The 14,146-nt window shown below is 42.1% G+C and overlaps 1 protein-coding gene and 1 long non-coding RNA gene across 7 annotated transcripts in view; one reads left to right on the plus strand and one right to left on the minus strand.

Annotated features, from left to right (window-relative positions):
• LOC133763333 (uncharacterized) overlaps positions 1-3,432 on the minus strand; it is a 49,768-nt gene extending 46,336 nt beyond the window's left edge. For 3 of the 4 annotated variants that reach the window (XR_009866396.1, XR_009866395.1, XR_009866394.1), the window contains exons 1-2: positions 3,278-3,432; positions 2,442-2,667 (exon numbers count right to left, since the gene is read on the minus strand). This is a non-coding gene — a long non-coding RNA (uncharacterized LOC133763333). Of the gene's footprint in view, positions 1-2,441; positions 2,668-3,124; positions 3,215-3,277 lie in introns of those variants that run through there. The other variant, XR_009866397.1, reaches the window with a different exon arrangement.
• Positions 3,433-3,533: 101 nt separating this feature from the next.
• Positions 3,534-14,146, plus strand: part of TMEM135 (transmembrane protein 135) — a 305,852-nt gene continuing 295,239 nt past the window's right edge. For all 3 annotated transcript variants that reach the window (XM_062196847.1, XM_062196849.1, XM_062196848.1), the window contains exon 1: positions 3,534-3,861. In XM_062196847.1, the coding sequence (XP_062052831.1) occupies positions 3,721-3,861 (141 nt within the window). In that variant the 5' untranslated portion in view covers positions 3,534-3,720. The remainder of the gene's footprint in view (positions 3,862-14,146) is intronic.

Raw genomic sequence — 14,146 nt, forward strand, 5'->3', positions numbered from 1 at the left:
CTTGTTTTGGACTTTGTGTAAGCACCAAATAAACCTTTCTTATTTTAAGCCCCCTGAGATTTAGGGGTGCATTTGGCATCTCAGAACAGCCTTAGCTTTCTTGGCTCATACAGAATTCATCACCTCCACACTGCCAGGGCCAGAATCATGACTTTGGCAGCACACCAAGGGAGGCCCTCTCTCTCACAGGCTAAATGACACAAAACAGGCTTATAAATGAATGCATAAATCAAACTGAGAATTTATTAAATGATGAAGTGAAAAAAAAAAACCCTCTCATACAAATGGGGATATCTGTTACCACCATCACACCCAGTCTATAGTCAAAACAGACCTGCATGAGAAACCTAACCATAGTAAGTCTATTCAGTGCACCTGTTCTCAGATGAGTCAAACGTTTAATGACATTTTCCCAAGTCAGCCTGTAAATTCGTTTCATAGTAGAGACCATTTTGTTGGGGAGTACAGAACACTTGAGGCTGTTGGGCTACAGTTTTTACTCCCAGGCATGTACCTGAAGTGCTCCAGTGGATTTTCCTTTTCTTGCTTCCAATCCCATCAACACTCTTTTCTTCATTAGATGTGCTACTGCATTAATTTAACTGTTTAGACAGATGTGCTTGACCTCTGAGGCATTCCTTGCATACACCTACTCTTACCTATCACATGTTGGTTTTGTATTTTTCCTCCAAAAGAATGATCAAAAGTCTTTAATTTTCAAATTCTGTGACTGGAGTGATAGAGACTCTGAATTGGGGGAGGATGATGTCCTTAGTTATAGATTCTATGTACTGATATATCTTCAAACTAATAGAAACACTAGGAATTCTATAATCAGTGCACTTGCATATTTTCTAAGTTTTCTTGAGAGTAATCTGTGCAATCCTTGAAGGTTTAGGGTGAATAAAAAGCCATACTTGCTATGTAGTAGAGGACAGTTGGTAAATACTATTGCCTGCTAAATGTGGAAAATAGAAAAAAAAAAAAATCCAACAAGCCTGTCCATTTGGTTAAGGAAATTTCCAGGCAGGAAGTTGAAAGTGCAAACTGACTTTTTAAAAACTGCATGATAAGATATGAGATACAAAAGGAATTGTTAATTTTAAAGTAGACTTTGGAGGAAATATAAAGAATTTATAACATTTGAGTTAAAAATGAATGTTTTGGTTCCCAGTTTTTTCACATGGAAAAGGTTCTGAAATTAAGGCATATGCTTACGAGGAAACTTACATCTAGTTGCAGCTTTAAGATTTTTTTGTTAAGATTGTAGAAATATTTAAAGCTGTTCTTTCTAGACCCTTTCAGCCCTACAAGAGAATGTACATTAGCAGGGAGCAGGGGCTGGAGCCAGGGGTCAAACCCAGGCACTTTGATGTGGGATGCAGGTGTCTTAAATGCTAGGACGAAGGCCTATCCCTTCCCTGAGGATTTATCATCATCTTCCTGTTCTGGAGTTTCTACAGCAGCACTAGAAAGGACAGAATACCCTTTTCTTTGAACCTCAGAGTTTAAAAAAAATTGTCCCTTTGACACCCAACTCATCAGCACTGTCACCTTTGGCATCAGAGAGAACAGTAATTGTTATCTCTCCTTAAATTCTGTTAAGCTTCAAGTCTTCATTGAATAGTAATTAAATAAGCTATTTGGTTTTACTTGTAATTTTCATATTTTCTTAGCTATTGGTACATGCTTGCTACGCCACGTGGTAAACTTAAAATTATTATGAGACATGAAAACTGCAATAGCTACCTCATTCAGAAGCAACTGACAGCAGCCGTATTCATTGTTTGGTGGTTAAAATGCTATTCTTCAAGGTATTGTACATCCTAACATGATTATTTGTTAACTATATTTTACTTTATTTCAAATATCTGTTAAGAATTTTTGGGTGTATTATGTTTTATTTTTTGCATTTAAATATAGGCTCTTATTTAGATTTTACAGTGGAATATCAGATTCCCAGAAATTTATTATTGAAGTAGGATATATCTGTATGGCTATTCCTGTAATTTCAACAAATTTATGCTGTGTATTCATGATACTCTCATTTTCCGAACTGTAGATCTTAAAAAGAAATCTTGTCTTAGTCCACAATTGCATATTCATTATGGTGAAGGGAGAGATAACTTGAACATGAGAGCTACATCTGATCCTGAGGAAGCTCCTGGGCTTTGAAGTTAGTGGGACTTCAGATCGTTTCTCTGGGAAAGTATATTTATCAGTGGGAAGAAGGATATGCCCAGATGTTTGGGTAGTCAGAGATATAGAACTATGGCAGACACTGCTAGTTGACCCAAGTTTCTATTCTTTCCATTTTGCCCCTTAACGAAACCCCAAATGTTAGCTGGGCATTTGTCCAAACAATAAAAAAGATCACACACTTGTGTTTCCCTGCCTGGGTGTGAATAGCAGGGTGCTGGAATCCAGAGCAAAGCCAGTACCTGAACCTGGACACTTGGATGTAGGATGCTGGGCATCTTAACTGCTGGACTGTTCATTTGAGTATTTCCCTTTTATCCTTCAAGCAATTCACACCTATCTTCTATTGCCTTGTTTTCTTGCTTATTTTGTGTCTTCTTCCTCCAGGATGTTACGTTCATGAAAATATAAACTATTTTGCAACTGCCTCTCTTCACAGCTGCCTCTCTTCAGGGCTTAAGACAGTGCCTGGGAAACAGTAAAGACACAGTAAATATTTGTGGATTGAATGAATGAAAAAGATCAGAACCGGGTTGCTGTAAGGTGGAAAGTTCTTGCTTGAAGAAGCTATAGAATTTAGAATTCCAAAGGAGCTGGAAGGTTCTAGTGGGCCAGGAAACTGACACTCAGTGGGCTTAGGTGCCTCAGAGGCCTTGGTGTGTCAGTCGTTGGCTATGCCCTCTCCCCAGGTGTTAAGTTCTGAGGCACCACTGCTGCCTCTGCTGCAGGTAGCATTTGGTTCATGCCAGGATGCTGCAGGTAGAATCGCTCAGTGGCTTACGGTTTGACACGACGACACCCCCCAGTAGGTGTGTGAACGTAGCCAACACATTTTTCAAGCTTTCCCAGGCACCATGGAGTTTAGAAAGCCCAGCCACAGGGAGCAGGTGGATAGAACCAGCAGGCAGCCTTAGCTGTTCATTACCTGCGCCGCGGAGGCGGAAGACCATCGTACCGAGCCTTCCTCACCCTCTTCGTCCACCAGCTCCCAACAAAGACATTCAATCCCGCTTCCACGACCCTCAGCGCCGCTTGGCGGGCTTGGAGGAGACGGAGGCCGAAGTACCATTTCACCTACCTCTGCGAACCCGCCAGAGCGCTCGCATTCCGGCGCCGGCTGTGCGGAGCAGGCGCGGCCCCGAGCAGCTTCCCCCGCGCAGGAAGCGCGCGATCGGGACCCAAGGCCCCACACCCTCCGCACACCGAGCCCGGCCGACGTCCGAGGGGCTGCGCGCGCCGAGGCCACGGGAGCGCGCCGCGGGGGGAGGTCCGCTAGGGGGAGCGCGCACGCTCCGCCTCTCCCCTCCTCCCTCGTGCGCGTCCCGCCCCCTCGAGCTGCTATACGCCGAGCGCTCAACATCCGAGGACTTTGGCCCAGAGTAACCCCGCTCGCGTGACCTTTCCCCTCCATTCCGCACCTCCAGCTGCCCGCCCCGCGAGAGGGCGGCCGTTGGGTGCTCTCGTCTCTCCCTCTGGAGCCCCGGTTCTCCCCCTCCCCGGTCCTTCGCGCTGCTCGTCGTCATGGCGGCCCTCAGCAAGTCCATCCCTCATAACTGCTACGAGATTGGCCACACTTGGCACCCTTCCTGCCGGGTCTCTTTTCTGCAGATCACCGGGGGCGCCCTGGAGGAGTCCCTGAAGATCTATGCCCCCCTGTACTTGGTGAGACCCGTCAGCGCCTCCCATAGGGCGAGTTTGGTGTGGAGGATGGGTTCGGGGGTGCAGTCGGCGCCCACGCGGGCTGTCGGGGACTCGCCGCGGGCCGGTTGCGCTCTGGAGGGTCGCAGTGGGTTTGGAAGGGAGCGGCAGATCTTCTGCGGCGAGGTCGGAAGGTGGGGGGTGGGGGAGTTTCCTGCTTCTACGGAGAAGGGGGTGGGGTAGCCGAGGCTGAGCTGTCATCCGAAAGCCTGTTGCTGGGACGAAGATGGACTCCCAACTTTCAGGATTAAGTTTAGGACACTGAAAAGCCTGAATCCAGGGGCCGGAGGATTTTTGTTTGTTTGTTTCTACTCTGTCTACTGCCTTGTGATGGAGAGGTGTTTGTAGGCCAGGGAGACGATGAGAACGTTCTGTGGTCTTTCCTCCTCTAATCCCCCTTCATCTTCCCCATTCCCCTTCCCACGTCAAACGGCACGTTTGATCCTAAGTCCCTGTGGCTGCAGACTTGTCTCAGATTGTGGCTTGAGGGTTTTTTTTTCCCCCAAGTTCACGAAATAGACTCCTGGTTTGAAATTTTTTTCGTGGTGATTTAAAGGTTGGTTCTTGAGTCAACGAAGGTAATTGATTAGGAGATAATAACTTTATATTACTAGGTCCTTGTATTACACAATTTTACAGGCAGGACTATTAATAGAGACTACTTGGAAATATGTGTACACCTAACATCGAGAACTGTTAAAGATGTTTTCAGTAACCTCATCTTTGATATTAAAAATTTACTTGACCACTGAAGTTCATTGTCTCATTTTCTTGTCTTACAGAGTCTGTGTTCTAAGAAGGCAGAGATCTTATTTTTTTATGTTACTTAAAAGTTCCATTCAGTATCTAATGGATAATCAATTCTTATTAATTATTGAAGTATTAATTTTAATGGATAATCTAATATATCTTAAAGTTTTATGGCTATCTATGTAGCACTGCTTGAAAAGTCTGATTACTTATTACAAAGATAAACAGGAAGAGAAGATGACTTTCTTTGAGATTGCAGAAGCTAGTTTCATTTTATTATATAGACCAGTGCTTCTCAAACTTTGATAAGTGTTAGCAGTCTCCTGGGGATCTGGTTAAAATACAGGTTCTGATTCAATAGGTCTGGGTGGAGCCAGAGCATCTGCACTTCTTACAAACTCATACAGGGGCCACCTTTTGCATAGTGAGGATCTAGAGTGCAGGCCAGTTAGAGTTTTGGTATTAGAGCAGGAGATGTTTCCCTTGACTTTCTCTGGCAAAGATTCATGGTTATCTGCTTTTCCATATGACTTGTGGCCTGTTTCAGATCTCTATTTAATGACAGAACATGTACCAACATTATTGAATGCTTGTATTCAAGTATACAAAATGATTGGTCCTGTCCTCAGAGGGTTTTAATTTAGGAGGTGAGAGTTTGTGCCGTGTAATTTTTATCTCTGAAAACCTGTCACACTTGCATTCATTCATTGTTATGTGTTATATCTGTAGCCTAGGCAATGTATTGGTTAAGTTCTATAATAGAAAGGACAGGGGAGCAACAGGAATTTAGGTTCTACTGTTGCACCAACATAAGGTGGGATGGAGGGATCTGGAAAAGAGTTGTGTTTACTATTGTGCCTTCAACTAGATTGAATATTCTGGAGGGTAAATTTTCCATCTCAGGTGGCTGTCTGTCCCTTCACACAGTACACTTCCAACTTTGGGTTGCTACTCAACAGTGGTTGTAAAATAAAATCAGTAGAAATTGACTAGATTTTATTTTAAGCAAAATAGAAGATAATAGAAAATGTTAGAGTGCATTGCAGATACTGAGGATAAGCATTATTTCAGGACATTTGATTTCAGTTGTATATGTGAGTGGGGCTACTTTGAACATACAGCAACTATGTTCTTTGTAGGTATTGAATAGTTCTTGATTAAATGTATACTCCCATGATCTGTGGTGCAACGTGATGTGGTGAGAGCAGCTGGGCTTTTTCAAAGGATTAGGAATACCTGATTTGAATCTCAACTGTTTGATTTTGTGTATGTTACTTTATCTTTCTTGGTGAGAGTTGAATGAAATAATGAATTGGTGATATATTGCGTAGTTTCTAGTTATAGTAAGTCTTGAATAATTATGAATTTTTTCTTCTGAATTTTCCGGTAGCTCTTAAGTTAGGAGCAAAATTCATTGATGGTGGTTATGAAGGCTGCTTGGAAGAAGTAGCATTTGACTTGAGCTTTGAAGAGACAGATGAATAGAAGGTGGTCCATGTAGTAGATGTTTATAGGGTACTTATTCTTGATGGAGGGGAGGGAAAATAATATGAATTGATGCAGAAATCTGAGTGGTTTTATAAGAAAACTGATACATGCATTATGTAAAATAGATGGTGTATTTACAAGTTTTGAGTGATAACTCCTATTCATTATTTTTGTGCTTAGTCTTTTACATATTTTATCTTTTTTAAAATAATATTTACTTATTTATTTGAAAGGCAGAGTTAGAGGCAGAGGCAGAGAGAGAGGTCTTCCATCCACTGGTTCATTCTTCAATCAGCTTCAACAACTGGAGCTGGGCCAATCTGAATCCAGGAGCCAGGGGCTTCTACCAGGTTTCCCACACAGGTGCAGGGGCCCTAGCACTTGGGCAACCCTCCACTGCCTTCCCAGGCTGTAACAAGGAGCTGGATTGGAAGTAGAGCAGTTGGGATTTGATTCTGTGCCCATATGGGGCGCCTGCCTACAGATAGCAGTTTCATCCATTACAGAGCTGGCCCCATATTTGATCTTTTTTAATCTTTACACAATTTCATATTATTTCCATTTCAAAGGTAAGAAAACTGTTTGAAACTTAGAGAGATTAAATGATTTATAAGATGTAGAGCTAGTGAGGGAAGAAAACCAGAATTCAGTTCTTGGATTTTTTTTTTTTTTTTTTTTTTTACTGAAGGGCTAAAGTGAGGGTAAAGGAGCCATTGAGGGGTTATTTATTTATTTTTAAAATATTTATTTGAAAGAATTAGAGAGAGAGAGTGAGACAGACAGACACACACACATACACACACACAGAGCTTCTATCTGCTAGTTCACTCTTTAAATGGCCACAACTACCAGGCTGGGCCAGGCCAAAGCCAGGAGCCAAGACTTTCATCTGGTCTCCCACGTGAGTACAAGGGCCCAAGCACTTTCCCAGGTGCTGCTTTCCCAGGTGCATTAACAGGGAGCTGGATCAGAAGTGGAGCAATTGGGACAGGAACCAGTGCTCATATGAGATTCTGGCATTACAGGTGACAGCTTTACCTGCTGTGCCACAACACCAGTCCCTGAGGGGTTACTTTTGAGCAAAGGGGTTGCAAGTACAAAGTGGAGCTTTAGATGACAAATATGGAAGCACTTGGTAGACTGGATTGAAATGATTGTTTTGGAGCTGATGGAGTAGACTCGCCAATGATGAAAAGAGTCAGAGCTCCCCTGGAATCCCGCCTTGCGATTTACTCAGAGTGATCTTGAAAAAATTCATCTATATGAGTCTTTTTTTTTTTTTTTTGGACAGGCAGAGTGGATAGTGAGAGAGAGACAGAGAGAAAGGTCTTCCTTTTTGCCATTGGTTCACCCTCCAATGGCCGCTGCGGACTGCGCATCTCACTGATCCCAAGCCAGGAGCCAGGTGCTTCTCCTGGTCTCCCATGCGGGTGCAGGGCCCAAGCACTTGGGCCATCCTCCACTGCCTTCCCAGGCCATAGCAGAGAGCTGGCCTGGAAGAGGGGCAACCAGGATAGACTCCGGCGCCCCAACCGGGACTAGAACCCGGTATGCCGGCGCCGCAAGACGGAGGATTAGCCTGTTAAGCCACGGCACCGGCCCATCTATAAGAGTCTTAGTTTCTTTGTTTTGTAGAAAATAATTATACTTATCTTTTAGATCGGGTTAGAAGAACTTAAAAAGAAGAAAAAGTATGTGTGCATAGTAACTGTCACATATTAGGGCCCTAATGAAGTGGTGTTGTTATTGAAATAGTGCATTAATTGTGATCTACAGCTCTAGCTCTTGTTAGAAAGGTGGTCTATATTTAGAACCTAGTGTGGTACTCTAGCAGGTGCTTACACTAAGGTCTGAATGAGTATAGGTATGAATGAATAAACTCACAAAGAGTGCAAGAGTGAGGAAATATTCGGCAGGTCTGTCAGAGGAAATGAAAGAAGAATTCTAGAAGCATTTACTAGGAAGGACAAGACTTAAGAGGATATTGGGGCAGTGTGAAGACTTGTTCCTACTTATAAATTGAGAAGTTCTAAAGGGAAATTGGTTTGGGGAAAGCTTTTAATTAAGATGTAAATGGGCCTTATAAATTTGCCTTTTCATTTGAAATACCATGTGCACTGCTGAACTGATTCCTCTTGCTTATCATATTTATTCTCTTGTTCTGTGCATCTTCTCTGAAGCTTCTTTTCATCTAGCTGTCTATATGTATTTTAAATTTGTATTCACTATCTACTCATAGCATTTTGAAATGTAGATATACTATTCCAGTTTTTATGTATTTCTTTATTTTCTATTTTAATTTTTAAATTTATTTTTAATTGTGAGATTTAACATTTTGCCATGTTCACATCATATGTAGATTATATATATATATACGCATATATACAGTGTTTTTCTTAGAAACAGGGATATTAATATCACACACTGTAGGATTCATGGCAATGATTGTAAAATGGGGGAAGATGACTGTTGTCATGTAGATGGTATGATGCATTGAAGCAATATTTACAAGTACTGTTCCTTTTAATAGTGAATCTTTCTTTTTTCAGTTTTTTTTTTTTTTAAAGATTTGTTTATTTGAAAGAGTAACAGAGAGAGAGAGAGGGGGAGAGTGAGAGAGTGAAAAAGAGAGATCAATCTTTCTTTTTTTTATAGAAAACTTTTGGATTATAACGGTTCTTCCCCCCATAACCACCCTCCCACCTGCAAACCATCCCATCTTCTACTCCCTCTCCCATCCCATTCTTCATTAAGATTCATTTTTAATTATCTTTATATATAGAAGATCAACTCTATACTGAGTAAAGATTTCCACAGTTTGCACCCACACAGACACACACAGTATAAAGTACTGTTTGAAGATTAGTTTTGCTGTTAATTCTCATAGCACTGTTTCACTCTGCAGATGGCTGCAATGACCAGGGCTGAGCCAGGATGAAGCCAGGAAGGAGCCAGAAGCTTTATCCAGTCTACAACATGGGTGGCAGGGGCCCAAGTACTTGAGCCATCTTTCGCTGCTTTCCCTGGGCACAGTAGCAGGGAGCTGGATCAGAAGTGGAGAAGCGAGGACTCAAACTGGTGCCCATATGGGATGCCTGAATTGCAGGTGGTGGCTTTACCCGCTGCACTACAACACAAGCCCCTGTTTTCACCATTTATAAAAATGCCGAGTCCTCATTTACCAAATTCTTGTAGTTTTCAATTAATTACAAAGGCTGCGTGGCCGAGAGAGAGAGAGGAGAAAGCGTGCTTGCATTCACAGGTTCACTATCCAAATGGTTGCAACAACCAGATCTGGGCCAACCTGAAGCCCACAGCCAGGAACTCCATCTGGGTTAGCAGGGACCCAAGTACCCCAGGCTTTTGTCTGCTGCCTTCCCAGGCACATTAGCAGGAAGCTGATTGGAAGCAGAGTAGCTGGGATTCAGACTGGTGCTCTGATATGGAATGCTGACAAACCTGCTGTGCCACATTGCGGGCCCCTTGCTTTTTAAAAACATTTCTGCATTTTTATCATATATGCTAACAATTTATGCATGTACCAAAAATGCATTTTAGGAAGTTATGTTTTATTTCTTGAATGTTATTGCTATGCCTTCAAAATAAGTGACAACCCCTTGCTACACACATATACACAGAATAGTTGTTAAAACTGTTTAAGCCCTAGACTAATGTTAAAACTTATGAAGGCATAGTGCCCTTGGTTTTTGTGGCAAATTTAGAATATACAATTACATGTTTCAGAGTATGGATTGCATGCTGTTCAAGTTCTTAGATGCTTTCCCTAGGAGAGAAAACTTGTTTGGTAATTGGGTCTAAAGTGCATAGAATCTTTTATACTTTTGGGAAAGATGACTTAAAAGCCTACTTTTTCATTGACCTTTAGCTGTTTAGAACCTTCTTCACAGTGTGAAAATTCTTACTCAATATTTGTATCCTTTGATCTATATAATTTAACAAGTCTGAATTTAGCAATTCAATAGTTTTGTTAGGTTATGTTGGGTCAGTCCATCACCTATAGGCTCTGAATAAGCATTTAAGTAAAAGTTGCAATCCTAGGAATAAAAAACAATTTATGGATACTGTCCAGTTAGTTGCCGAAGGATTAAAACCACTGACTGTGAATAAATAAGTTAGGTGATATGGGCACTGAGTTACAAATTATTTTATACAAAGAGAACTTATTTGATAATTTCTTAAATCCAATACCATGGCCAAGAATTTGATTTTTTTCCCTTTAAATTTGACCTTTACTTAAGCCTGAAGACAAAGGCAGTAAAACATTGTCTTAGACTATACCAATACCTTGATTAACAAAGTCTCTGAAGTGGACACTTTTTAAAAATAAATTTTATATTTTCAATGGTGGGAGTCAGAAATTTTCAGTTATGAATGTTAGAAAAAGTATTTTGAATAACTACTTGTCTATAACCTTCAAAAGGTAAATCAAGGTTGTTTTAAATAAAATTATGAAGTCTAAAATGTTAAGCATCTTTTAAAAATTTTTTTATTTTTATTTATTTCTTTATTTTTTGACAGGCAGAGTTAGCCAGTGAGAGAGAGACAGAGAGAAAGGTCTTCCTTCCGTTGGTTCACCTCCCAAATGGCCGCTACGGCCGGTGCTCTGCGGCTGGAGCACTGCGCCGATCCCAAGCCAGAAGCCAGGTGCTTCCTCCTGGTCTCCCAAGTGGGGCTCAAGCACTTGGGCCATCCTCCACCGCCTTCCCGGACCACATCAGAGAGCTGGACTGGAAGAGGAGCAACCAGGACAGAATCTGGCACCCCAACCAGGACTAGAACCTGGGGTGCTGGCGCCGCAGGTGGAAGATTAGCCTAGTGAGCTGTGGCACTGGCCAGCATCTTTTTTTTTTTAAAGATTTATTTGAAAGAGAGAGAGATACAGACAGACAGACAGACACACACGCATACACACACACACAGGTCTTCCATCTGCTGGTTCACTTACCAAATGGCTGCAATAGCCAGAGCTGGGCCCTGCTGAAGTCAGGAGCCAGGAGCTTCTTCCAGGTCTCCCATGTAGGTGCAGGGACCCAATGACTTGGGCCATCTTCTACTGCTTTCCCAGGCCATAGCAGAGAGCTGGATCAGAAGTGGAGCAGCTGGAACTCAAACCGGCGCCCATATGGGTTGCTGGCACTGTAGGCAGTAGCTTTACCCACTATGCCAGAGCACCGGCCCTGCTAATGGAATTTTGTATTTCAACAAATGATGAGACAGTTGGTATTTCTTAGTTGCCACAGTTCTTTGTTATCTGTGGTTTCTTTTCTTAGTCAGATTGTTGCTACTTCCTGAGCAAGGACTCTTAGTTTGAGTTCTGTTTCAAAGATTCAGTTCATTACACCCAGTATTTTAATTGGAGAGACTGGTATAAATGTTCATACCTTCTGTTTTTCATCTAGATAAAATTGTTTAATAAGATGTACATTATTGGATTTTTTAAGGTTTTTCATATTAGAGCCCATTGTATTTGCATTTATGTGTGCAGATTATGGCAGTGTCTGAGAGTGTTTTGGTTTAGAGGTATAGTGCTTCGTGGTGGGTACATTGAAATGGAAGATGCGTGGTGTTTTTTTTTTTTTAAGATTTATTTATTTATTTGAAAGGAAGAGTTACAGAAAGAGATAGGGAGAAACACAGAGAGCTCTTCCATCTGCAGGTTCACTCCTCAAATGGCCACAACAGCCTGAGTTGGGCCAATCTGAAGCCAGGAGCTTCTTCTGGGTCTCCAGTGTGGGTGCAGGGGCCCAAGCACTTGGGCTGTCTTCTGCTGCTTTCCCAGGTGCATTAGCAGATAGTTGGATTGGAAATGGAGCAGCAGGACTTGAACTGGCGCCCATATAGTATGCCAGCAATGTGTTGCCGGCCCTAGGTGTGCGGTTTTCGAGAGTATTCCTAATTTCCAAAATATTAAAATTGCTTCTCAGTTTGGAATTTGGTATAATGTATTCATGACTCAACCTGAATCTTGTTTTTGATTGTATTGTGTCTCAATATTATACCCTAAGTGTATTTTCAGATTTGTCTTTAAAGCTAATTCTCAATTTAGGTGAATGTGGCTATTTTGGGTATGAAATGTAAGGCTTAAAGATCATTATTAAAGCTAGACGCTATGGGGCCGGTGCCGTGATGCAGTAGGTCCTCTGCTGCAGCACTGGCATCCCATATGGGCGCCGGTTCTAGTCCTGGCTGCTTCTCTTCCAATCCAGCTCTCTGCTGTGGCCTGGGATAGCAGTAGAAGATGGCCCAAGTGCTTGGGCCCCTGCACCCACATGGGAGACCAGGAAGAAGTGCCTGGCTCCTGGCTTTGGATTGGTGCAGCTCATGCCGTTGCGGCCATTTGGGGAGTGAATCAGCAGAAGGAAGACCTTTCTTTCTGTCTCTCCCTCTCACTGTCTGTAGCTCTCTCAAATAAATAAAATGAAGTCTTTAAAAAAAAAAAAGAGCTTGATGATATGATTTGCATTCTAGAGAGGTTTTATAGTAAATATTTAAGATGATGGTTCAAGTAATTGGGTCCCTGCTGCTCATTTAGTAGACCTGGATTGAGTTCCCGGTATGTGAATTTGGCCTTGCCCCAGCTCTGGCTGTTGCAGGCATTTGAGGAGTCAACCAGTGGACGGGAGCTCTTTCTCTCTCTGCTTCTCAAATAAATGAATATATAAAAAATTTTGAGATTTTTGGGGAACAAGGAAAAGAGAATAAAAGTTAACTTCATACCTATTCTGTTCAAAGCTTACTGCTCTAAGAGTGGGCCTACCCTGTAAAGTGCTAGTTTTCCTGCTTGTATATTCTGCATGATAACTACGTTTCAGCTGTTAGTTTTCCCCAAGGAAAAAGCTGCAGGCAAAGAATGTGAATAAATAAATATTCAACACTTAAAAAAAGTTAACTTCACAGCAGATTGTTTCCATTATTTTAATTGGGATTATTTCAGTTTTTTTTTTTTAAAGATTTATGTATTTATTTGAAAGGCAAAGTGACAGAGGAAGAGACAGAGAGAGATCTTCCATCCACTGGTTCACTTCCCAGATAGCTCCAACAGCGTGGGCCAGGCCAGACCAAAGCCAGGTGCCAGGAACTGCATCCTGATCTCCCACATAGATAGAAGGGGCCCAAACACCTGGGCCTGTTCTGCTGCCTTTCCAGGTGCACTAGCTGGGAGCGGTACTTGAAGCAGGGCAGCCAGGAGCTGGACAAGTTCTCTGAGAAGGGATGCCAATGTCACAGGTGGCAGCTTAACCTACTGCGCCACAGCCATCACTTATACTGCCGCTGGTCCCTGGAATTGCTCTTATTTGCTGACTTAGTCTCAGGAATTTTGTGTTTCCATCATCTTTTATCTTTAGTTCTTGTAAATTGGGACTATAATTTCTGATCATGGAGTCATCACCATGTCATCTTTAGTCTTCCCACCAAGGTAGCTCACTGGTATTTGTAGATGCTACATTTTTAAATAGTCAGATTATTTATATATGTAAGTTATATTTTCCCTATTTTTCTGTTTTTCTTTCAGGATTGGCAAACTGAATACCTATGGGCTATAGGTCACAGAATTTTAAATTGTAACATGCACTGTGCATAAGTGATGTTTCTCCTTATTTATGATATATTAAAATGCAACATAAGTGGTTAAAAGCCACTTGCCTTACTTCAAGCCCTACTCTGCTATTTATTACTTGTGTGACTTTGTCCAACTTAATCTCTCTGTGCCCACATGATCTATCTATCTTTCTTTCTTTCTTCCTCCCTCCCTTCTCTCTCTCCCTTTCTTTCTCTATTTCTTCCCTCCCTCCCTCCCTCCCTTTCTTCAATTTATTTATTTCTTTGAAAGGCAGAGTTATAGAGAGGCAGAGGCAGAGAGAGAGAGAGAGGTCTTCCATCCTCTGGCTTAACTCCCCAGTTGGCTGCACTGATCAGAAGCCAGGAACTAGGAACTTCCTCAGGGTCTCCCATGCAAGTGCAGGGGCCCAAGCACTTGGGCCATCTTCTA

This window comes from Lepus europaeus, chromosome 7 (assembly GCF_033115175.1).
Source record: "Lepus europaeus isolate LE1 chromosome 7, mLepTim1.pri, whole genome shotgun sequence".
Lineage (NCBI taxonomy): Eukaryota > Metazoa > Chordata > Mammalia > Lagomorpha > Leporidae > Lepus > Lepus europaeus.